General features: G+C 35.8%; 1 protein-coding gene across 1 annotated transcript in view; it reads left to right on the forward strand.

The window, feature by feature from the left end:
- The window catches only part of PCNX2 (pecanex 2), a 413,266-nt gene that overhangs the window by 360,585 nt on the left and 25,548 nt on the right, over positions 1 to 27,133 (forward strand). Inside the window, exons 27-28 of the mRNA XM_074222998.1 lie at positions 5,241 to 5,474; positions 8,131 to 8,234. Coding sequence (XP_074079099.1) covers positions 5,241 to 5,474; positions 8,131 to 8,234 — 338 coding nt within the window. The remainder of the gene's footprint in view (positions 1 to 5,240; positions 5,475 to 8,130; positions 8,235 to 27,133) is intronic.

The raw sequence follows: 27,133 nt of genomic DNA on the forward strand, positions 1-27,133 counted from the left end.
ATGAATGTATGTGCATTTAATATATAATTAAGGCATTTCTATTATGTCATCATAATTCTCTGAATATATGTATATATATGAGTACATGTATGCATATATGTAGAATGGGGACTGACTTGGCAAATAATTTTTGGAAGAGACTAGGGAGCCTGTCTAAGAGTCATGATGAGCAAAAGAGAGGGGAGACAGAGAGAGAGAGAGAGAGAGAGATAATTAAAGGAAAAAATTAATTAAATTAAAAATCAAAATGTTTATATTACTTAATATTATATAAAAAGATATTTCTGCTATTGCATCATAATTCTCTGCATCTGTCTGTATATAAATATAAATACATATAATAAGATGGTTATCTTGGAAAAAATGTTTTCTGAAGAAAAAGTTAAGGGCATAGAAGGTGATTATGAGACTAGGCATGGGTATCAAACAATATATATAATGTGTGTATGCAAATGAGACCCAATAGTGCCCCTCAGAATATTTCTCAATTTTGAATGAATTGATCTAAAATAGAACAAGATTCTTTCTATCCCTACAGAACTCACTTATATTAAAATGCTTTATCACTTAGTTTATCCCTTGATCCCTGGACTTGTACCTTTGTCTAGCTATGTGACTTTGAGCAAGTCACTTTTAAACTCTGATCCTCAGTTTCTTCATTTGTCAAATGATTAATCAATTAACCAAAAACCTTTTATTAAATATCTACCATGATCTAGGCTATGTGATCCCTCATCTTGTTTTCAACTCTTACGTCCTGTGATTCAAAGATAGTACTTTTAGTAGGCAATTGCCAACCCAGTCATCTCCTAAATAACAATACCAAATGACATTTAGCAATATATTTTTTGGAGGAGGGGATGGTGGGTGAACGGGGGCAGGTAATTATACAATACATTCACTTTTAAGCTAGCCATGCAGAATTCAGAATAATTAAATAGCTGTTTAAAATGGAGGAACCAATTCTTTTCAGAGAGGAAAAAAATTAGTATCTTCTGTCCTTGGTTGCTGAGTGAATGAAATTATTTTGGTTTCTTTGAACTACTTCAAGTTTTAAGAGTTTAGTTTCTTTTATTTGGGGGGGGGTGTTGGACAGGGAAGTAAAGAAGGAAGAAAAAAGCCCCCAATAATTTTTTTATATTAAAGTACTTTTTTTTTGTTCTCTCCTAATAAAGTGGGTCAGTTCCCTCAGCCTCTCTGCATATATTTGAAATCATTTCCTTCCTGACAACTTGAGATTTTCCCCTGTGCCTTCTCTATCTCTCCTCAGTTTATTCCTGTTTAAATACCTCTTAGTATTCAAGAAATCAACTGTCTCTGAGTGCCCTGCTTTTCAGTCTCTTCAAAGAGGAAATGTGTTTATCAGTTGTTTTGCAGGTTGAGAATGAAAGATATATCTCACCTAATGATCATGTTGTACTATCTGTCCATCTTTGTCCATCTCCCTAGAATTAGCTCTCTATTAAAATATTGATCTACACTTTAAAGGACAATTCAAAAAGATCTGTGATAATAGTGGCCAGATATTTTAAATGACTTAGAGGGACAGCTGTCTCCAAAGGGCTTCAGGATATGTTTCATCTTTTTTTTTGTTTGTTTGTTTGAATCTTGCTCTCTGATACTGCATGTATATTTATCAGTTTTATTTATTCCTATTGTATCTTTCATTTTGATGCATCCTGAAGAATTTTACATGCTGCTTTCATCCTCTACCATCAGTCCTAAGAAATCAGGATGAAAAATGTTGTGTGGTTTATAATCTGGATGTTTCTGGTGGTCTTGTCTTACAAACCTATGAGAGATCTTGATATTATGATTTCCTTTATCTACCTAGAGAACCTAAAGCAGAGAAAAAGAGGATGAATTTTCCAAGGTCACAGAGTAAGTGACCAGACTTTTTAGCTCTTAAAGTTCTAAATCCTTGCTAATCTGTCTAATATCCATTTTCAAGTAGCTCTAGGTATCCACTGAAAACAGGCTACAATGGTGAATTAATAAGTCCCATTTCCTTGTTTTTTTTTCTATTTTTCTTATGTGGTACACTTGCTGTGGATATTTGGAGACAAAACTTTGCTGTAACTAAATTCTGAGAGAGATAAGATTGCTTCTCTCTTTTTCCCTAAGCATTTGATGGTACAGTGAAAAGAGTCCTGGTCCTGGATTCATGAAGACCTGAGTTCAAATCCAATCTCAAATGCTTACTAACTCTATGATCCTGGGAAAGTCACCTAATTTCTGTTTGCCTCAATAACCTCATCTGTATTATAATAATAGCACCTACTTCTTAGGGTTGCTGTAAGGATCAAATGAAATAATAATTTAAAAGCATCTGGAACATTTTCAGATCTATATAAATGCTAGCTGTTAGTATTGTTGTTATTATTATCATTTCCACCTTTATTTTCATAAACTAATCCCATCCTGCCATCTTTTATGCCTTCCACTGAAGTCCTGCTTTAGGCTTCTTCTTTATAATACAGAGGTGATGTTTTTTTTTTAATTATCAAACAGAATGAAAGTTGTGGTAAAACCATATAAGAGCCTGCATGACTTGTTGGCTAGGATACTGAAAGTGGATCAGGAAGAGGAGGGTTCAAATCCTGTTTCACACATTTGGTAACTGGGAGACCTTGGCCAAGTCACTTAATTTATCTCTCTCTTTTTTTTTGTGCAAGGCAATGGGGTTAAGTGGCTTGCCCAAGGCCACACAGGTAGGTAATTATTAAGTTTCTGAGGTCGGATGTGAACTCAGGTACTCCTGACTTCAGGGCCAGAGCTCTATCCACCGCGCCATCTAGCTGCCCCATTAATTTATCTCTCTTTTCAACATCAGAAAGAGGAATAGAGTCAACGACTTCTAAGCTAAAAGTTTCTTTCCACTTTAAATCTATGATCCTATATATTTACAATCTTGTCAAATTGAAAGACTTCCATTACATCTAGTCATGGATTATATGTCTGTCATCTATCACTATCACTATCACTATTACTACCACTACAACCATCACTATCACCACTACTACAGCTTCAATTGCTACTTTTGTTATTATTGTTACTACTATTACTACTACAAATAAAATTACAATCACCACTATTACTAGATAGTCAATGAGTTAACTTTTTAAATACTTTCTTTCAAAAGAACTTCTCAGATATTTTATCCTTACAACAACTCTAGGAGGTATCATTAGCCCCATTTTACTGAGGAAACTGAGGCAAACAGAACTGGTCCTCGGTAAATATCTGAGACCAAATATGAACTCAGGTCTGCTTCCTTTTAGGTCTAGTGCCCTCCACTGTGCCATCTTCCAATTGTTGTTGATACCTTGTAGACTTTATGTTCCTGGGCTCATTTTAGAGTCTGGGGATAGCAGGGCCATTTAACAGAGGAGTTTCTGTTGCCATTAAGTAAGAGGATAATAGTACTTTTTCTCAGCCTGAAGGATTAGAATATTTCCCTCATTACTGGGTGGAACTTTCTCAAATCCATCAGTACATTAGCATCTGTGAAAGGCTGAGTCCACTATTTTACATTCATTTAGCCAGAGGCCAGTAGGAAAGGGCACTAAAGACTAAAACAAAACCAAGCAAAATGTCCAATCATCTTGGTTCCCCTAGTGGGGAGGAAGGAACTGTGGATTGCTGGGGTGGGAACCATCACAGTGGGTGTGAGGAAATAATGCCTATTAATCATAAGATGAATTCCCACCTTACTTCCACAGATATTGGAGACCTGAGACTTTCTTTGTTCAAGGCAGCCTCTATGTAACTGCTTTCATTTCATTGTTTGAAAGGCCTGTAGTTTTAATGGTCAGAGAAGGTTACCAATTAAGAATTTGATCCCATCATGAACATGAATCCTCTCTGGCTAAATCAAAGACAATGATTGCACACCCATGCGCAGCAGATGATGTCTAGATGAGATGCACAATCATGCTTCAAGCACCAGGATCAAGCTTTAAGAAACATTAGGCTCCACTTCAGTTTATCTTTTCTGATGGGAATGTGGAAACTTAAAGGAAGCAAATTCTTCCCCAGTTCCCTTCAACATGCTAGTGGACATATGAATGTATACAACTTGAATTTTTCTTTTTTTAGGAACAGAGAAAAATTTTTGAAAAATGGTGCCATTTACAAGCTATAGGAAGGCTTTGTAGAAAACCTTTGTAGAGTTTGAACAGATTGTACAGGTAGAAGGAAGGTGTGTATTTTTTTTTCTCATTTGACAATAAAAAGCCATGGTATTTCCAAATTAACAATCTGATTATGGAGAGAAAAACAATAGCTTTTTGTAGGCCATCATAGATAATTTGATATCCATAAATACCTTTCCCAAGAAAAATGTCATATTTTCACATTTTTTTGTTTATTTTTAAGAACAACAGATTTTTCTTTTTTGTTTTTGTTTGTTTGCTACCATGGATAAAGGGTCGGATGTTGAATTCTGCCTCAGATAGTTCTGACCCTGGGCAAAGTTTAAAGTCAGAGATTGAGAGACAATGACAAAAAAGAGAGAGAAGGAATCAGAGAATATTAATTAAGCACTTATTTTGTGTAAGGTATTAAGCCAACATTAGGAATACAAAGAAAAATTAAGAAGACAGTCCTTCTCTAGGAGTGTACACAGAAAAAAAGGGAATGGCAGGTATCTAATAGGGTTATTGTGATGATTAAGTAAAATATATTTTTGTGTTTTGCAAATCTTAAAGATTTACATAACTATTATTATTATTTTTATTATCCTAAATAGTCTGATTCCATAAGTTCCCAATAAAGTCATCAGTGAATAAGCTGGTATCCTGAGTCCTTGGGAGAGAGCACTTTCACCTCTCTAAGTGGTTTTCCAAGTATACCTAGCCTATGTCACTGACATATTTGATGATTCTTATTATATTCTTGTATATAACATGTGTGTCCCTGTCTCCATCCAAAAAAGGCAGAGGAAGCTATAGGAATATGTAGTGGGATACTTGTCTTTATCCATTTTTGCACTTCTAGTCACTGAAGCTCTGCTAACCATTGCTTTCTGATAATTTTCTTCCTTATCCCAATAGCTGCTGAAACAAGACATTTTACAAATGTACAAGTGGTTTTATGAGTTATATCCAACAGGAAACAGGACTAAGAGGATATATGAAAATTTTTCTCATTCTCTGGAGCCTGATTTACTTTTTCAGGTGTAACTTTTTTGACTTTTATAATGGATGAAAGACTCTCAAATTCTTGCTTTTCCTCCACAGAGTATAATATACTTTACAGTGAGTTCCCCTAAACTCCTGTCCTGGATCAAAAACGAATCAATCCTCAAGTCCCTACAGCCTTTTGCCAAGTGGCACTACATTGAACGTGATCTTGCAATGTTCAGCATTAACATCGATGACGATTATGTTCCATGTCTTCAAGGGATAACCAGAGCGAGCTACTGTAATGTGTATCTGGAATGGATTCAGTTTTGTGCACGCAAAAGACGGGAGGTATGTGGGGATGTATGAGTACCAAGGGGAAGCTTCATAGCACAATGGTCGGAGAGCACAATTGTAATATGCTTACTGAGTTCATTATTTTATATAATTGATTTCATTCATGTAGAAAAGATTAATACTTAAGTAATTTTGCATATAGCCTGGTGGTTGGGGGCACTGTACAGTGTACCAGGTCAAGAGTCAGAAAGAGCTGAATTCAAATCCAACCTCAGGTACTTTCCCTTAGCAAGTCACTTAACACTGCCTCAGTTTCTTCACCTATAAAATGAGTTGGATAAGGAAATGGTAAACCATTCCAGTATCCTTGCCAAGAAAACTCCCAAAATGGGTTCTAAAAGAAGCAGACCTGACTTAAACAACTTAACAATATAAGCTAGTGGATAGACTCGAGTCAGGAAAATTTAGGTTTGAGTTCCCTACCCTCAGACATACAATGGCTATGTTATCCTTGACAATTCATTTAATTTCTCATTGCTCCTGGTGACTTTCTGAGTAAGTGCCATTCTGCATTATTTTAATAGAGAAAATATTCTAATGGATAATACCCTATCCCAATAAAATCACAGGTTAGGTGAAAAAATGAATTAAAAAACCATTAACTATTATAGAGTGAAAGGATGAATATAGCAGCCTTTGCCTCCACATACACTTTTATGAGTATATCAGGTATCTTAGGGACACTATAGTTTGCATTGTTCATAAACTTTATCTTTGAAACTGTTTGTTTTTACATTACACTAAGTATATTTCTACTGAAATCCATCTTCAGGATGATTTGCCAATTAGTGTAATTTATAACTTATAATTTATTATTGTAGCCCTGCAAATATTTGACCTAGTTTATTACTTTGTTACCATATGATTGAGGCAGCTAGATGGCTCAGTGGATAAACATGTTGGACCTGGAGTCTGGATTTGACTCTATGTCTTTGTTTCTGCAGATCCATTTTGAAATTAAATCAACTTAATTTTTAATCTAGATGTGTGACCTTGGACAAGTTACTTAATCTCTTTTTTGCCTAATTTGCCAGAGAAGGACATGGCAAACCACTCCAGTATCTTTGCCAAGAAAACCCAAATAGAATCATAAAGAATTAGACACAGCTGAACAATCACTATGTCTAGTTATTTCTTATGAGGTTAATTCTGGAATAGAATGATATCTCTTAGCCATGAGAAAAGGAAAATGTATGTACATATGTGTATGTGTATGTGGACACAATCACAGATATCCCCATGTACACACATGTACATATATAATATATAATGTGTTTATAGAAATGTCTATATACATTAAAATTTTAAAAAAAGAATGGAAGCATAGTTTGAAAGTCCTTTTTCACTGTGCTTTTTCTGAAAAAAAAAACCAAGACTTTCTGAAAAAAAAACCAAGAAAGTAAAAGGAACCTTGCAGTTACAAGTTAGGGAAAACTTCAGTAAAGAATAAAAGTATAGGGTGTGGAGGGGTAGGGATGAAGTCATTAATCAATCAATAAACATCTGTTAAGTTCCTATTATGTAGCAGAAACTCTACTTTGTGTTGAGGATAGACAAAAGCAAAAACATTGTCTTGTCTTTGGTAATAAGGGTGAGTACATACACACATACATATATACATATATAAAATATATATATTGCATGAATACATAGGTTAGAGAGTCTCTATATGCATGTATGTATGTTTGTGTCTGAAATTTCAAGACAAATACAGAATAGTTAGATGTTAGATACAGAGAGAATAATATAGCCTCTAGAGAATAATTGTATAATCTCTATGACCTCATCCAAGACCTGTGCTACATTTCAGCAATAAATATTTATTGATTAGCAATCACAAAACTTGTTCTCATCAGATTAGTCAATCAGTAACTACTCTCACAGGTCACAGTGGTTTCTCTCAACCAAGTTGTGGTCTGTGAATGATTATCTTGATGGCCATTCTAGAAATCCCAGCTGGTGAACCCAACAAACTGAAGCCTCATGACTTTGCTCTTTGATTGAAGGAGCTCTTTTTCTTGCAAAAGATATTCTGTCATTATGTGAATCATTTAACATCTGACAGAAACTCTTTGCAAGAAAATTTCTATTTGTAGATTGTATAATTGTAGCTAAAGCAGAAGACTTTTCACTGAAAGAGAATTCAGCATTTTTTGGTACTTAAATAAGGTTCTTTTTCCTAAACCAGGAGGCCATGATTATAAGGACCCCACTCTCCTCTGGCACTATTCATATGAGTATATAGATGACTCCTATTAATTTTTGCTAAATTCAAATCAATTTCATTCACTTTTAGATTAAGGGTCTATATATGGAACCTCAATAAGGTGAGAACTAATAGGATTTGAGTACTCATATTAATTTTTGCAACTTTCTTCTCTTCAAATAATACCTCCTTGTAGCTTTTTAACAATGAAATGGGCTCAGTTATAAAATAATGAGATGCTTGTCACTAGATATTCAAACATAGATTAGGTGATCATCTCTCACTGTAGCGATTTTTGCAGTTTGTCGAAGATTGGGCTAAAACATCTAAAAAGTCTCACTCTAAATTCTATATTTCTGTGCATAGAAATAAATTTTCTAGTTCAGTACTTGCTGTAGGTAATTTGAAAGTAAAATGATCATTCTTGTCTCTCAACCTTTGCAGCGTTTGGACAGCGATGAGGATTCTCCTTTAGTTACTCTTTCCTTTGCCCTATGCATCATGGGAAGGCGAGCTCTGGGAACCGCCTCACACAATATGGCTTTCAGGTAACTAGAGAGGAAATGATGGGGATTTTCTTGATTGTGAGATTTTCTCTGTAGGCTTTAAGAGAATGTTGTCATCATTTCAAGCTAAAAGTAAGGAAAAAAATAACACATTGAAATCTTGCTTTTTCTTTTTGTAAATTGTTTTTTTGTCTTGGTTAGAAAACTATTGACTAGATTGGTTTTGAAGAACTGGAGATATCTAGACTGGGATATTTGCACTGAAGAAAGTCATAGTATTAATAGGTCGTTAGAAAGGCATAATGGATAGAATACTAGACCAAAGGGCAGGAAGAAGTGGATTCAAATGCTGCTTTTAATATTTATTAGGTTTATGAATCTAGATAAATTACTTGAACTTTTTGTACCTTGTGAACTATAACCTCCTTTCCAGCTTAAAATCTTTGATATTTTAATCTACTAATTCATAGATGGGTTGAAATCTACACTGGAAAGAATTCTCAACCAGGAATTCTCCCACACTGATAAAATCAGAGATACTTTATTAATTTACCTATTAGATTGTGAACAAGTGAAATTTTTTTCTATATTACTGTTGCATATTATGCTATAATATACTACCTAATACCATGTTACTCTATCTTTTATGACAACTTATACCATGATACTCTATCTTATATGCCACCTTTTATCATATTATACTCTAAATACTCCCTTCTAATTTAATTCAGTTTGAAGATCAAGTGATATTAATTTCCACCTCCCAATCTTGTCCCCATACTCCACACTCAAAGACTGCTATTAAAGAAACAGTTGAGTTTATTCTAGGGAGTGATTCCAATATACCCAGCTATACCCACCACTCACATGTGCCCATATTTCCTGATATTTGATTTCTGGATTTTTAGATGTCCATTACACATATGGCTTCAAGGAAGCTTCCCCATGTATCAAGGAAGAATCCAAGAGAAAGGTATCACTGGAAAATAATAAATTAGCTTCAATGAAAATATATATAAGTTTCTGGGGATATAAAAAACAAAAACCATCACTTTGCAAAGCGCTAGTAGATTCAAAAGGAAAGTAAATATCCCTTGCTATTCATTGAGGGATAATAATTATAATAATGATAGCTAGAATTATCTAATGCCATACTTCCTCCCTCTCCATTTTGCCTGCCCCCATTTCTTGGTCCAGGTACAGTAATCAGCCACAATTTCCTGAAAAGAGGACTTTATATATTAAAATATATTAATTTATAATCTTTTTAACTTCCCAGACCCCAAACTCCCTTTCCTGGTCACCAATCCTATATATATGTGTTAACTTCTATTTGAATATAAACCTCTTAAGGGCAGGGACTCTTTTTAGATTAGCACAGTGCCTAGCACAAAATATACTTAATAAAAAAAACCTTTTTTATTTATTCACTTATTTTTCATTTATTCATTATTTCATTTATTCAATGCTTTTAAGGTTGCAAAGCAGTTTATATAATTAATTGGACTTTAATAAAAACTCTGTGAGTGAAATGGAAAGGTGAACTCTCAGAATTGTTGTGTATAACACAGTCTTCAGATAACTTGAAGGGAAACAATTTTCTGAGCTGCTTAGGGCAGCTGTGTGAAAACTCCATTTCTTCTGGAGACTTTAAAGGAATATTGTGTTTTCTTTGTTTTTCTTGTTGAATCATTTGACCAACTCTTCATGATTATATTTAGAGTTTTCTTAGCAAGTATGCTAGAATGTTTTACAAGTACTTCCTCCAGCTCATTTTACAGATGAGGAAATTGAGGTAAATAGGATTACATGAGCTGCCCAGGGTGCCATAGCTGAGTCCAGATTTTAACTCAGAAGATGAGTCCATTGTGCCACTTAGCTGCCCCATATTCATTGTAAAGATGAGAAAAATGACACTAGGGAATTAAAAAATACTTTTTTTCCAAATTAAATAGATTAAAAAATCATTAATTAAATAAATATTTATTAAATGTCCATTATATATGATTTAATGGCAGTCCATCCCCATAAGGGTCTGAGGGATATGATTTACTCATAAATAAAATAAGAAATAGGGAACATGAAACACAGGTTCTGAAAAATATTCTAGGAAAAACTAATTGGAGAGAGAAAATATTTTTATTAGCCCCCCTATAGGAGAGGAGGAGACTCCCTAAAGCACCTGCAAACCAGAAGACAATTTCCATAGGTTTCCTAGACAGAACCCTGTGTGTACATCCTTTAAGAACCACTGATTTTTGGGAACTAAACTCAGGTTATACTGGGTAAATTTGCCTTAGATTACTCAGTAAACGTCTTCTATGATTTCAAGTACCTGGTTTATAAATTACACAATAAGGTACACATTCTTTGCAGGGAAAAGGTAGTTGTCTCTTTTTGAGTTCCCTATAACTTTAGCTGACCACCTTATGTGAAAGGAGAAATACATTGTAATGTTTTTTCCCCTTCTTCTAAAGTTCTTGTTAAAAGTGATTATAAATTATTAATCTGCTGTAATTCACCAGTGGCAACCTGTTAGGTGAAAGAAATTGTAAGTTGCTGACTGATAAGGCAGGCAAACTTCATGTTATCAGCATATATTGTCATTTCACTCTGGGAAATGCAGTTGCTAAGAGTTACTAAGAATAAGGAAGTAATAAAGGATGAGAAAAGCAGTTTATTTTATCAGCAACCTTTCAAATCTTGCACCTAGCACTTCCTGCCATTTTTCAGGAAAGCCAAATCTCTTACCTTAAATATGTTCCATTAGGATATATTGTAGAAACATTCTTCCCCACCGTCTTGCAACCTCCCCAAACTCTAGCAAATTACAAACAAATCAACTTACCAACAGGACAGATCTCTTTTTAGTCTCCACAGACAGTATCCTGAATGTGAATAAATAGGGTGAATGTTCAAAATTGTAGGAAGTGATTCACATATTTTCTCAAACAATATACTGTCTGCTCAGAATATCACTCTTATTAAAACCACAGTCAGATACAAGGTAATATAGAAAGGGACTAGTAACAAAGACTGAGCAGGAACCAGTCAGAGAGGCAACAGAATTCTCTGTGGTATTTCAAGAGAGTGGTTAAGACAAAAACATAAACCAGCTTTTCATCATTTTAAGGTTTTTTTTAAAACTTTTATTTTATAACTATCTCCCACTTAAAGGTAAACATGCATTTTGAATCTTTTTACTTTTTTATATCAGAAAAATTTTCAAAGTTTTCTTTAAATCTTTCCCTTTGAACATGAATACCTCATTCAACATATGTCCATGCTTTTCATTTCTTGCTCTCCTTTCATTTTCTCTTGATTGAGCACTATGCTTGCTGGCTGCTACTTTTATTATTTTTAAAATTCTATTTCAATGGGATTTTCCTTTTGTTCTTCACTTTCATGTCCTAAAATAAGTCAACTCCACTTGTTTGTTTCCAATCATTGTGAGGCTTGGAAAGGCCTCAAGATTACTACAATAATCTGAGGACTTTCAGGAAATGATTAAAATAACTATGCCTGCTACAGTTTGACTTCACTCTGGAGAGCTGTGAAGTGGTTTTATTTTTCTTTTTAACTTAAAAAGGATGTTCCTTATCTGTTGTTCCTAGACAAAACTAGGTTGTATCTCAGAACCACAACATCACTTAAGGCAAAGATTCTTTTTTTTTTGCAAGTAAACCCATTTATTCAAAATAGATGGCAAACAAAAATCAGATAAATTGTACCAAAAGATGCAAAGAGTGAATGAATTCTCCTGTTGGAAGCAATATATATAATGTCAAACTAAGAAAGACCCCCACCCATCTCATAAAAGGAAATTCTTCAAAGTCTTTGAAAAGCAATCTGGAAATTACATACATATTTACAGCTTCAAAATCTCTCTCTCCACAACCAATTAGGAGAGTGTCATACACAATACCCCAGATTTGGCTGGAAATCCAGGGTTACACAATAATAAAGGAAGAATTAAATATTGGAGAAATATTAATTGCCCATGACTGGAGTTTACCATTTTTTTAAAATGGTGATATTGCCTACTTTAATTTATAGATTTTTGTGCTATACCAAGCAAAATATCAAATGATTATTTTATTGATTTTGTTTTTTATATTTAATATTTATTTATTCTCATTTTGTACAAATAATGTTTTTTATACATCAATAAAATATTCTTGTTTAAGAGTAAACAAAATACCCCCTCCCCCAAAAAAATATAGACTCGCTTGAGCGATAAAGTAAAGGGGAGACAAAAAACTTAAAATTAAAAAATAATAGTAATAATTGTAGGTATGGCCAGGTGGCGCAATGGACGGAGCACCAGTGCTGGAGCCATGAGCACCCGAGCCCACATCCAGCCCTGTACACCCAACAATCACCCAGCCATGTGACATGCAAGCTACCCCAACCCCACTGCCCTGAAAAAAAACAAAAAAAAAAAAGGAAAAAAAAAGACTCAAAATAAAATAAAATAGTAATAATAGTATGGGTGGCTGGGTGGCAGACAGAGCATTGGCCCTTGAGCCAGGAGCACCCAGGTCCAAATCTGGCCTCAGACACCCAACCATCACCCTGCTATGCGGCTCCAAGCAGGCCACCCAGCCCCATTTGCCCTGCACCCACCCAAAATAACAATAATAAAAAATGTGCTTGAGTCTTTGTTCCAACACCAAGAACTTTGTGGTGGGTGGATCACATTCTTTATGATAAGTCCCTCACAAAAGTTACTTCCATATTTTTCCATCATTGCTATTGCTGATCACAACTCCCTCCTTTTGTATTTCTCCACTACCATGTACTATATTTTCTCTCTCCTTTCACTCTGACTCTGCTGTAGGGTAGCTGAGTGGTGCAGCAGACAGATCTCTGGCCCTGGGGCCAAGAGGCCCTGAGCCCCCCTACCACTCCTTAGGCTCAGCATCCACCTGGCCCGATGGTCCTGGACAGGCCTTCCTACCCCAGCCCCTTGCAAGAAGTAAAAAAGAAAATGTGTTATATCTGACTACTCTCCCCCCATGGCCCATCCTCTACATCACTCACATCACCCCCCCCCTTTCCCCTGTCCTGCCTTCTTACTCCAGATGTTTATACCCCATTGAGTGTATACCTATATACATACATATATATATATATATATATATATATATATATATATGCTATTTCCTCTCCTAACCACCTCTGATGAGAGCGAAGATTCCTTCATTCCCCCTTACCTTCCCCCTTCCATATCATAGCAATAGCTCATTATATTAAAGAAAAATATTATTATATGAAAATCTTGGCCTATTCCCCCTCTCCTTTTTCTTTCTCCCATTACATTTCCCTTTTTTCTATTGACTCCATTTTTACACCATATTTTATCTTCAAATTCAGTTTTCTCCTGTGCTTCAACTATAAAATCTCCTTCTCCCTGTTCTATTAACTGAGAAAGTTCATATGAGTATTATCAGTGTCATTTTTTCCATGCAGGAATACATGCAGTTCATCATCATTAAGTCCCTCATATTTCCCCCTTCTCCTCCAGTCTCTATGCTTCACTTGCATCCTGTATTTGAAGATCAAACCTTCTGTTCATCTCTAGTGATTCCAACAGGAACATTTGAAATTCCCCTGGTTCATTGAAAGTCCATCTTTTTCCCTGGAAGAGGACACTCAGTTTTGCTGGGTAGTTGATTCTAGATTGCATTCCAAGCTCTTTTGCCTTCTGGTATATTATATTCCAAGCCCTACGAGCTTTTAATGTAGTTGCTGCTAAGTCCTGTGTGATCCTGACTGCAGCTCCATGATATTTGAATTGTGTCTTTCTGGCTGTTTGTAACATTTTCTCTTTGACTTGGGAGTTCTGGAACTTGGCCATAATATTCCTAGGGGTTGTTTTTTTGGGATCTCTTTCTTTAGGGGAATCAGTGGATTCTCTCCATTTCTATTTTGCCCTCTGCTTCTAGGATATCAGGGCAATTTTCCTGTAGTGATTCTCTGAAAATGATGTCAAGGTTCTTTTCCTGATCATGACTTTCAGGTATTCCAATAATTTTTAAATTATCTTTCCTAAATCTGTTTTCCATAGCAGTTGTTTTTTCAATGAGATGTTTCACATTTTCTTGTAATTTTTCATTTTTTGGTTTTGAAGTATTGAGTCCTGATTTCTTGTAAATTCATCAGCCTCCCTGAGTTCTATTCTTTGTCTGAAGGATTTTTTTCCTCAGAGAGTTTTCTTATTTCTTTTTCCATCTGGCCAATTTTGCTTTTTAAAGCACATTTTTCTCCTCAATAACTTTTTGAACTGTTTTATCCATTTGACCTAAGGTGGATTTTAGCATGCTATTTTCTTCAGCATTTTTTTGGATTTTCTTGACTTAGCTGCTGACTTCATTTTCATGTTTTTCCTGCATTTCTCTCCTTTCTTTTCCCAGTTTTTCTTCTAACTCCATCATTTTATTTTCAAAGTCTTTTTTTGAGCTCTGTCATAGCCTGAGCCCAATTTCTGTTTTTACTTGGAGTCTTTAGATGCAGGAGTTTGTGCTTCTTCATCTTCAGATTGAGTGTTTTGATCCTTCTTGGGCTCATATGCAAAATATTTCTCAATGATGTTCTCTTTTTTCTCTGCCTGCTCATTTTCCCAATCTAAGCCTGTTTGGGGGGTGCTTCTTGAGCTTTTGGGACACTCCCACAAGGATCTCAATGTGTGAGGCTCTGTCCTCCCTCCTGGTCTGTGGATGACCATAAGCGCCCCCCTCTGCCACAGGGCTGAGGTTGGGGGGGTCCTGCTGTTCTATGGGGGGGCCTAGACTGCAATTTAGGAGGATCTGGATGTGGTCAGAGCCCCAGAGTCCTGTTCCAGGGGCAGAGCTCTGCAGTCTCCGTTTCTTCACTCCCCTCCCCTAGGTTCAATGGGCTCATGCCCTGGGGGCTCCTCCTTACTGGCTCTGCCTGCTTCTGTTTCCTGGACCTTGGCTGTGGTGGCCATACTGCTCTCTGTGTGCCCTGAGGTCTGGGCTTCACGTGCTCGCTCTGGCAGAGCCCCCCCCCCAATTTGTGCCTGGTGCTCCCCAGGGCATAGGTCAGGAAACTCCCCTGCCACTCTGAACTGTGACTCCCAGCACCCTGGGGCTGCCTCCAGGAGGCTGAAGGTCTTTCGCTCTGGCAGGCCACCCCTCTGGCGGGCCACCCCTCCAACCCTGGGGAGCAGAGCCTTTCTGCTCTTTTCCAGGTTACCTTGAGTAGGAGAACTGCCTCACTGGGTCCCTCTGTGGGAGTCCTTAGTTTTGAAGATTTTGAGAGAGAGCCTAAGATACTATCCGTTCTTGTTGCCATCTTGGCTCTGCCCCCCCAAGGCAAAGATTCTTAACCCAAGATATACAAACCTCATAAGCTCTGTGGAGAGATTTCAGGGAGTTCATGCATTGGAATGGGAAAGAATTTTACATTTATTTTCACTAATTTTTTTAGTTCCCCCCACAATCCTCTACATTTTATTTTATGTATTTCAAGACATTATTCTGAGAAGGTGCCCATGGGTTTCACCACACTACCAAAGAAGCTCATAATATAGAAAAAAGGTGAAGACCTCCTGACCTAAGGCATTTTTTTCCTATCTATTGCCTTCCACCAAAGAAAGAAAAGTCAGACCCACCATGTTTTTGGAGCATATCAATGCATCCAGTTGTGATGGTGCTTTACTAGAGAAATGGGAAATAAGTTACATTCCAATCATACAATGAATTTCATATAGTATCAGGTGATCCTAGGCATAAATAAGCTAAGTGTTCTTTAGGTCCACTAAAAAATATCTCAGTGATTAAGTTATGGAAAACTGGTCCTCTTATTCTCTACAACATGACTACAATGTGATCTCCCCCACCAAGCCATTCTTCAATGAAATAAGTCATCCATTTATAAAATGGGAAAGGACTAATAAAATGACTTGAAAGTCATAATAATGACTGAATGAACTGAATGAAAAAGGGTAAAGGACTCTTGCTATTTAAAATACTAATGTTATAATGAAATGTTTTAATTTAGGTAGAAAACATAAAAATGTACCAATAGTTCTGCAATTCATAGAAAGTTGTTTTTTTATTTTAAAATCTACAAAGAACAGGGAAACTGGAAAGAGTAATAAAATAATTTACAAGGAATAATTCCTCTTGAGAAGTCAAAGGAGTTGGTGTCACTTAGTTTGGAAGCTAAGAAATGCATTGATTATCTTCTCTAATACAAGGCAGATCATTTAATGAGTTAGATGCTGCACAGCCTTTGGGTCTATAAAGCTTTTGGTTCTACAAAGGAAGAAAAAAAAGTAGGTAAATGAGCATTTTGTAAAAACAAAATTGAAGCTGTTGTTTGTTTGTTTTTCACATCAATGAGGATTCTTTAGTATAAGAGACTTCCAAGCATTTCAATTCAATTCAACAATATTTAAATTATTACCAAGGTATTAAATTCTAAGGCTTAGAGAAGAAAAATTATGTAGTCCATATACCCCAGGAACATTCTACTACGAAAATGAATAGTTTGCCTTCATTCACCCTGTGAGATCATCCAGAAGTAGAATAGAAAAATTAATCAGCCCACAAGGTTTAAATTAAGTATTGATAATCCAAGGTATATATGTCAGATGTTGATACATAGGGTTATTTTAGCTATAACACTATTTCTCCAAGGATTACAATAACTAATTTCCCTCTCCTGACCTGTATGTATTTTCATCAGAAAGAAGGAAATTAGTCCTTTTCTGACAGGAAAAGGGATCTGATCCTTCCTATTGAGCCATCAGCGTGGTAGCCATTGGGTTCAAGGTATACCAGTCCGGGGCAGTTAGGTGGCATGGTGGATAAAGTGCTAACCCAGCATTCCGGAGGACCTGAGTTCAGATGTGGCCTCAGACACTTAATACTTACTTAGCTGTGTGACCTTGGCCAAGTAACTTAACCCAATTTCCTTGGAAGAAAAAAAATATATAATAAATAGTCTAAGATCAAGAATGTTAGATTCTGGAGATTTAAATTCAAGGAGTGAACCAATCTCTATTGGAATGGGTTATGTTCTAATTGGCAGCAAGTATATATAACAATATATATGGCATAAATCTAAAGCTTAAAAATACAAAGCTATGCAGAATCATTAGAAACAAGAGAGGATACTTGCAGCTGGAGGAATCAAGAAAGGTTTCTGGCAGATTATATTGGCTGAGCTGCATCCATTTTAAAGGAAGAATGGAGCTATCTAGTTTGGGGTTGGAGACAGAGTTATTTTATCTTTTTAGTTAGGATTTAAGTTTAGGAAACAGATTACTGTCATTAAACTGAGCTATTCTTTCCAGTGTCCTTGTCAGTATCCTAATTAGATTTCATTCTTAAGGTTAAATGAAGTCAGAATAGTAATTCTAGTAAGTAAGAGAAACTTGAAAACTGAATTAGTTTTTGACTTGACTTTCAGAGCCACAATATAACAGGAATCTAGCTTTGGAGCTAGATGGGGCTGTGGCCATCAAGTCCTATCCCCTCATTTTAGAGACAAGGGAGCCAAGGCTTAACCAAGAGGTTGAGAGACGTGCTCACCCAGAGTCACACAAAAAGTCAATGCCAATAAATAGTCTATAAAATATCCTGTATTTTCACTTCAGGATGAAAAAAAAATTTTAGATTGATTTTTCTGTTAAGAAACATTTGTAGTTTGTCAATCCACAGTATGTGGTAAAGGTTATAGAGATAGGGATTTGACTTCCCCAAGTAAGGAACCTCCCTATTAATATAAATTGGCACCTTCTCTGTAATCTTAAGAGTTTCCTAGAACATTGAGATATAGTGACTTGCATAGATCACATGTCAGAGAGAGAACTTGATCTCAAGTCTTCTTGGTTCTAGGACTAACTTTCTCTCTATTCACTATATTATGACATCTTTCCTGGTAATACTGATCTAAATATCAGGGAATACCAAATGACTGCTGTCAAGAAAGTGGATTAAGGATTTTCTTTTGACAATCGTCAAAAGAGCTATAAAATATTCAACTACCGTACATTAAAATATAGGTGCTGGATATGCTAATAACATGAATGACTAGCTAAATACCAAAAAATAGGAAAGAAGAGAGGAAGAAATGGAGAGAAAAAAGAAAGAAGGATGAGAGAAGGGGGTAAGAGAGGGAGAAATGGAGGAAGGAAGATGTAAAAACAAAGAGAGGGGAAAAATAGAGTGTCTTCAGGGAGTTTATATTCTACCTTCTATGAGAGTCATTATTCCATAGAAATCAAGAAGTTTCTCCTGGGCAGGGAATTTTCCTTGGTAATCTTTCTAGCAGAATATATAGTTTAGTCAGACATAATCCACATGCTTGTTTTGTTCTGTACCTCTGTGAGATTAGAAATCCTTAGTCAGGAGATCCATATTCCAGTCCAAGAGATGCAGATTATATCATGGCTCAAAAATTGATTTACAGATATTTGCACATTGTTTGCTACTCTCTCATTTACTAATCAGTAAACATGGATAAACCCAGACTGTATATCAGACTTAATTGTGTACAAAAGTTCTTTAAGCTTTCTACTTATGGGATTGTACTAGAGCAGAGAAGTAAGAGAAATTTGAAAACTGAATTATTTTTTGACTTGACTTTCAGAGCCACAACATAACAGGAATGTGTAAATGCTTTTGTATATTGGCAGTGTTCAGAAATTAACTAAAATGATCAAATATACATATATATATATATATATATATATATATATATATATATATATATATATATATATATATCAGTTCCAGTGAGGGACCTGAGGAAACCTTTGCACCTAAGGGCTCATTCATTGAGGTCTGGCCTCACAATCTAAACCTACACACTTAGTCCATTGTGGCAGCCCATCACCCTAAAACATAAATGACCATCTTCTGTCTTATACCTTTCTACCCAGAATGGAAGAAAAAAGAAAAAAAACAGACCATAGAAAAACCCTAGTTAAGACTAGGCTTTGGAGAGTGGATTCCATAATATAGTGTAAAAAATAAGAAAAAGAAAGTCAGGGGACATAAATTCAAATCTCAGGTCACTGCTTATATAACCTGAGCAAGTCCCACATAGAGACTACAGTTTTCTAATAGGTATAGGTATTAGAGTAGATAACTTTTTAAATTCCCTTTAGCTCTAGACCCAAAGACTACTGAAGAAGAAAATAAGGAGACCAGCCTAGCATAGAAGTGTGAGAAAAATGCATCTGGGACACAAGCCCTGGGTTTCTGGGTGAGCAAAATGCAGGTAGGACATAAACCCTGGGTAAACAGGAGAGATAGTCAGCAAAGCTGAAGGAGAGTAAATAGACCACAAACCAGACTGAGCTAGGCAGTGCTGCAGTTGGGGGCAGAGAGGGGAACTTCTTTTTTAATTTCTTTTTTCCAATTATAAGCAAAAATAGTTTTCAATATTTTTGTTCCACATTTTTCTACCTCCCTCCCTTCCTTCCTCTTCCCCATGACAGCAAGGAATCTGGAATAGGTTATACATGAACAATTATGTTTAATATATTTCCAATTAGTCTTGTTGTGAAAGAAGAATCAGAATTGAAGGGAAAAACATGAGAAAGAAAAATATAGAGAACAAATTTTAACAAGTGAAAATAAAGTTTCACTTTAACAAGTGAAAATATGCTTTGATATGCATACAGGCACCAGTTTTCTTCTGGATGTGGATGGCATTTTTCGTCACAAGTCTTTTAGAATTTTCCTTGCTCACTGAACTGCTGAGATTTGATAAGTCCATCATACTTGATCATCACACACTGCTGCCATTAATGTATGTAATGACCTGATTTTGCTCTCTTTACTCAGCATCAGTCCATGCAAATCTTTCCAGGTTTTTCTGAAGTCTAACTGCTTATGATATCTTATAATTGTACTCTATCACAATCAAAAATCATAGTTTGTTCAGCCATTCCCCAACTGACAGGAATCCTCTCCTTTATCAAGTCTTTGCCACTATAAAAATTGCTGCTTTAAATAGTTTTTGTGCCTGTTGGTCTTTTCCCCCATTTTTTACAATCTCTCTTTGGGATATAGACCTAATAATGGTATTGCTGGATCAAAGGATATACGCAGTTTTGTTGCCCTTTGGGAATAGCTCCAAATTGCTCTCCAGAATGGTTGGATCAGTTCACAACACCACCAACAATGCATTAGTCCCAGTTTTCCCACATCCCGTCCAACATTGATGATTTTCCTTTTCTGTTATTTTAGTCAATCTGATAGGTGTGAGGTGGTATTTCAGAGTTGTTTTAATTTGCATTTCTCTAAACTACAATGATTTAGAACATTTTATATGACTATAGATAACTTTAATTTCTTCATCTGAAAACTGTTCATATTCTTTGTTCATTTATCAACTGGGAAATGACTTGTATTCTTATAAACTGGACTCAGTTCTCTATTTTAGCTATGTGTCTTTTATCAGAAATATTTCTTGTGAAAATTGTTTCTCACATTTCTGTGCTCCTTCTACTCTTGTTTACATTGGTTTTAGTTTTGCAAAAACTTTCTAATTTAATTAATCAAAATTATCTATTTTGTATTTTGTAATATGCACTATCTCTTTTCTGGTCATAAGTTTCTCTAGAGAGGGTATTTATTAGAAATGTGATGTGGATTTTCTTTGTATGTGGAGAACTCGTGCCAACAGGGTTAGGAGAACAGAGGAAGAAATTCCAGTCTTGTCATGGACTGATGATTTCAGAAATGCCACCGCTTCTCATTTTAGGAAGGATTCTACCAATTTTGTTGTTTAAATGTTCAAAGTTATATCATGGAAATCCTTCAAGAAAAGTTGTAACTGGAGAAACTATGACATTTCAAATAAATCACAAGAAAACTTGACCCATCATTGTTAATAGTTTATATCCTCAAGTGATGTATTTGTTCATATAACAGTAGTCAAATCAAAAAGCATTTATTAAGTCTTCACTGTGTACAAGGAACTGTGCTAAAGTGCTAAAAATATAAGCACAAATGCAGTCACTCCCATCAAGAAGCTTAATTCCAAATGGGAGTAAACAATAGATAAAAGAGAGTTGAAGTACAAAAGTGGAAGAGATGAAGGTACTTGGCACATGGGTCATGGTAATAAAGTCCTGTTATTTATGAGAGGCAAATATAAACTTAAGGACAGTAGCAAAGCCTGGAGAGGAATGAAGTTTTCATTAGCTTGGGTGTATCTCCTTAAAATGGAAGCTCTATGAGGAACCAGTCAATCAGAAGACAAGACTTCAGAGAAGGAAGTGACTTTCATTATAAGAAGCAGTCAAGTGTTAAAATGAGCTTTCATAGTAGAGATGTTCTATAGCATCATAGATAAAGTCAAAGCTGTATGAGAGTCAAAGAATGAATGTCAGGATATTTCTGTATTTGCTATATATTTATAAATATATAAATGGCTGAGAAATCAAGGGAAATCAAGTCTGATTATGGAACATCAATAAAAGAAACACATTATGTTGTTGTTTTCCTCAAATACCATCTTAGATTTGAAGGTGGGTCATATAACAAGTTCCAGTGCTCTTTCCACAATAGCCCATAGGTAATTATCAACTGACTTACTGTCATGTTTTTTTTGCTTTGTTTTGTTTTTATTTTTTTTAAGGTTTTTTTCCAAGGCAAATGGGGGTTAAGTGGCTTGCCCAAGGTCACACAGCTAGGTAATTATTAAGTGTCTGAGATCAGATTTGAACCCAGGTACTCCTGACTCCAAGGCCGATGCTTTATCCACTATGCCACCTAGCCACCCCTGTTTTGTTTTTAAGAGCAGAGAACTTCTAAACCAGGAATAAGTTGGAAATAGGTTAGTAGCCAAAGTCAGAGATCTGTGCTGAGAAAGGGTTGATATGTAAAGGATTTAAAGTTCAAAAGATCTAGATGGATTCTGCCCCTAAATAATTTGGAGGTTCATATGAAATCTTTCTATAGACTGGCATCTCTTTGAAAACTGGGCTGTGGGATCTGACATTATGAAATTCCTTTGCAGAATGTTCAGGAGAAGGAATTGTTGATACTTGGGTTGGACCCACTAATAGAAGATGACAATGGAGCGGATTTATACCAACTTCTCCATATTCCTTATAAAGTCAATATGTTTGTATGGATTTATACCTGTATATACACATACATACAGATGCATATGTGTGTGTATAGCTCCATCCTGACAGAGTTCAGAGATATCTAATAGACTGGATTCTGGGGAGGAAGAATAAATGCATGGAATGAGAGTAGAACTAAGATCCCTTTAGCTAAGAGGAAATACTTTTAATCTAGCCATTGAAACTTCAAATGGGTTCCCAGGTATTCCTAAATCCCTAGCACAATACAATGTCTGTTTGCTGACTAAAATATTATCTTAACAAAGGGAGAGAAAGGTAAGAGACAGCATGTTATATTGAATAAAAAAGACTGGCATTGAAATCAAGAAAACTGTGGTAACCTAGATTTAGAGGTGGAAGGGATCTTGGAATTTATCTATTCCAAGTCCCTCCTTTTACAGATAAACTGAGGTCCAGAGAGACTGTGACTTTTCGAAGGTCATACAGCAAGGGACTGGGAAAATTGGGATTTTAATCTCTGTTTCCTGACTCTGAAGTCAGAATATATTTCATTGAAATATACTATCCCTCATCCTGGTTGTAAATCCATGGACAAGTGGTTTAAAGTCTCAGTGTACCAGGAAACTAAAACTGTAGCTCACAGATGAGTTGCTATTCTATTAGTGGAGGGACCAATTTGCATTGGTGGAGGAAGTTTCTCTACTGGGAGTTTGCTACACTGAAAACAATCTGTAGACACAAGAAGGGGGAAGAAAATCGATGAACACCAGTGATTCTGCAATGTTTTGAACCATTTGAGTAACACTAAAAAAAGGCTATGATGTGATTCTAAAATAAGATTGTACATAGGTATTCAGTATTAAGGGAATGGGCATGTTAAAGTCCTGCTGATCCCTTATGTTCTACTGATGTTTGACAGAACTCCAGCCTTTTACATACAAAGAACAATCATCATTCTTGGTAATATCTGCATCTTTGAATACGAATGCTTGAAGTTATGATCAATATAGGTTATTCTATATATGACAGGCCATTGTGTTTACACCATAAACTCGAATTAACTCCTCAGTTTTAGGAAGTGTCAGATAGAACCTTCTTTCCTTGATCCTCCCCCTACCATGGATCAGTTTTTCCTTCATTCAGCTATTCGATACCATTATGCTTATAAGTTGATCTTTTCATTAAAATATTGTGTTCACATTATGTAAACCTATAGATACACAATCATCAGTTGAATATATATGTCTAGTTGGAAAGGCAGATGGTGAAGGGGCCAGAATGTTGTTGACTTAAAATGCCACAAAATTCTTCAAGAACCTTCTGTGAAATAAATCATCATTTATTAGCAGCTCCAAGATCTTACAAGGTTCTTCTGACTCTGCTCTCTATGAAACCCACCTTAACTTTGGATCTATTTTTCCTTACCTATAACTTCAGTATCCTGCCCATTCCCTTAGATGTATGCAATTCATTTCTGATTTTGTCTTTTATATAATGTCATAAGTTAGAATTTCCATTATTTTTTACTTTTTTAATTGAAATTTTATTTTATTTTCCCAATTACCTGCTAGGTTAGTTTTTGAACATCCATCCATATGTAAATTTATGAGTTTCAAATGTTTTTCTACCACTCTCCCCACCCCCCATGGCAGCGTATTTACCTATTAGACATTTTTCATAAGAGAAATTACAATTAAGGGGAAGAAAATCATGAGATAGGAGAGAAAATCATAGGAAAATTTTTTTTTAAAGTGAAAATATATACATTCAGATTCTATGTTTTTTTCCTATGGATATAGATGGCATTGTCCATAGCAGGTCTCTCAGGGTTGTCCTTGATCTCTAAAATTAACTTTCAATTGTTAGCACAAGTCTATATGTTTGATCTCCCTCCACCTCCAAAAAGCTTGGTGATGTGCTCTCAACTAGTCAACACCAATTTCTTCCAACTCATGAACAGATCACTGGATTTCAAACTCATTCCTTGAGCCCTAGAGAATGAACTCAAAACAAATCAATGCAAAAAAGTACAGCACTAAGACAAGAGATTTGTTCTGGTCCCATGTGATCTCTTTGAACTTCAGTTCCCTAATCTAAAACATGAAAGGGCTGGACTACATGATTGTGAGGGGACCTAGCATTCGTTGCTTAGGATGCACTGTTCCTTTTAATAATCTCTTAATTGAGTTGAGTTTGTGGTTATGGATTCATTCCTGGGAAGCTAAATGCTACTGTTCTAATAGTGTAATATCATAGCAAAACCAATAAAAAACAGCCTTTTCAAGTTAAAAAAAATCCATGCCCAAATATCAGCTATTTATCATTTTCCTATTGCTTCTTGAATAAAATATAAATTCCTCTCTTTGGCATTTAAGCCTCCTTGTAGTCTGACCCTTTCCTATCTTTTCCCACATTACATCCCTCCTTGCACTACAGCCCAGCTATGCTGGCCTACTTGTTCTTTCATATTCCATCCCAACTCAAAGTACCCCATGCTATCTACCAGATCTGGAATGTAATCCCATCTCACATTTCAGCCTCTTGAAATCCCTTTCAAGACTAACATAATCATTACCTTCTATAGGAAGCTACCTTTGTGATACCCATACCATCTCCCCTCAAACTCAAAACTAATTTGTATTTATTTTGTATATAGTCTCGATATAGTTAAATAGGGGCAGCCAGATAACCCAGTGGATAGAACCCCAAGCCTAGAATCAGAAAGAGATGAATTCAAATTCAGCCTGTGACATGTTCTAGCTATGTGACTCTGGACAAGTTACATAATCTCTGGCTGATTCAGTATCTTTGCCGGTAAAATGTACAGGGTTATTGTGAGGATTATAATCATTGTAAAGTGCTTAGCACAGTGAATGGCACATAGTAAACACTATATGCATTTTTTATTATGATTATCATCACTTTTATATCATTATTATAGTTACTGCGTTCCAATATGTTGATATGAAGACATTATTAATTATATAGAAAAACATAATTTATATATTAGTATATTACGTATTAGTTATCTAGCTTTTTTCACTTGTGTCTGACTCCACTCCCTTTTGGGGGTCTTCTTGTTTAAGACACTGAGATCGCTTGCCATTTCCTTCTCCAACTCACTTCACAGATCACGAAACTGAGGCAAGCAGGGTTAAGTGGAGTCAGATTTGAATTCAGTCTGTTAAGAAGTAAGGTTGTCTAGAAGTTCATATACTGTTACGATATAAAGGTGCTTTTATGTGTTTAAATCTAGCTTTGCACAATCTTCCTCAAAAGGTTTTAAAATCTATTTTTAAAGACTGTCTTCTCTTTCATTACAAATGATGCATGGCACCTGAAGAGCATGCCCTTTCCCAACTGAGGGGCAAAGTTAATATCCTGGTTGCCCTTTGTCATTCATAGGGGGCTTTCCTTGGCTATGCTTGATCTTGCTTCTTTCAAAGGAACTGTGCTTTGTATGGCAGTTTCTCTATAATGAAATTCTTTCCAGCAGTTTGTGTGAATGTGTGTGTATGAGTTTGTGTGTGTGTGTGTGTGTGTGTGTGTGAGAGAGAGAGAGAGAGTGTGTGTGTATGTTGTGTATGTGCAGGTATGAGTTTTTGTGTATGTGAGAGAGTGTGTGTGTGTGTGTGTGCATGTATGAATGGGTCTGTGTATGTATGTGAGTGGGTATTTATGTGTCTATGTGAATGTGTATATGTGTATATGTGTGTGTGTGTGTGTGTGTGTGTGTGTGTGAGCATGGGAGTGTCCAAATATATATATGTGTACATGTGTGTGTGGAGGGTGTGGGAGGCTATAGGAAATAGTAGTACTATGGAAGACAGACAGGGAAGGTGAAAGAGGAACTGAAAGAGGAACAATCTGTTTATTCATTTGTTTGTCTATTAATTTACTTGATTATTGATTGATTGATTGATTGATTGATTGCTCTGGACCTGTGATTTCAACTTCTGAAGTAGAAACTTCCTCTATCAATCCTAGATAGTAAATGGGTTCTAACTTACTGTCTTAGCAAGATGATCACTTTTCTCTGACAGGGGCAAAACTTGCATTCAGGTTCTTTTGACTTCAGGCTATTCATCCAGCCTCTCTACCAGGGAAGACAAACCTTTTTTTTTTTTCTGCCAAGGGTCATTCGGATATTTATAACATCATTTGCAGGCTATAGTTTGTCAAGCATTGAATTAATTAACCCCTAAAAAACTTCTAGATTTATTGAATTTTGAGTCCCGCCTGCCATTGCCATGGCAGCACCAGATTGCAAGCAGCCAAGAGGACTGGACATTTCCTGTCCCTGTTCAATACCACGATATCTTTCACCACTACCATTACTACCTTTAAATATATATTATGTATTTATGTACATATTAATTTCTTGCTCTTTCATACATTACTCTTTCAAGATACATATATATTTAGTTTTTTTCATTCTTGCAAGGCAAATGGGGTTAAGTGGCTTGCCCAAGGCCATACAGTTAGGTAATTATTAAGTGTCTGAGGCCGGATTTGAATTCAGGGACTCCTGACTCCAGGGCCAGTGTTCTATCCACTGCACCACCTAGCTGCCCCTCAAGATATATACATTTTTTTGTATGTATATATCTTGACTCAATGAAAGGATGTGTCTCCAAAATATAGACAAGCCTCCTATGGCTTGCCTTGGAGCAATGAAGCCCTAAACCAAAGCCTTATGGTCCAACTGGGCACAGTGAATTTGCCACATAAGATGATCTATGATTAAAAGCAATAATATATCTAGATAAATGTGCATGTATGTGTAATATATATTATATATATGTATATATATATATATATATACACACACACACATATATGCCCATAGAGATTCAAGTTC

This window comes from Macrotis lagotis, chromosome 2, assembly GCF_037893015.1.
Source record: "Macrotis lagotis isolate mMagLag1 chromosome 2, bilby.v1.9.chrom.fasta, whole genome shotgun sequence".
In the NCBI taxonomy this organism is placed as follows: domain Eukaryota; kingdom Metazoa; phylum Chordata; class Mammalia; order Peramelemorphia; family Peramelidae; genus Macrotis; species Macrotis lagotis.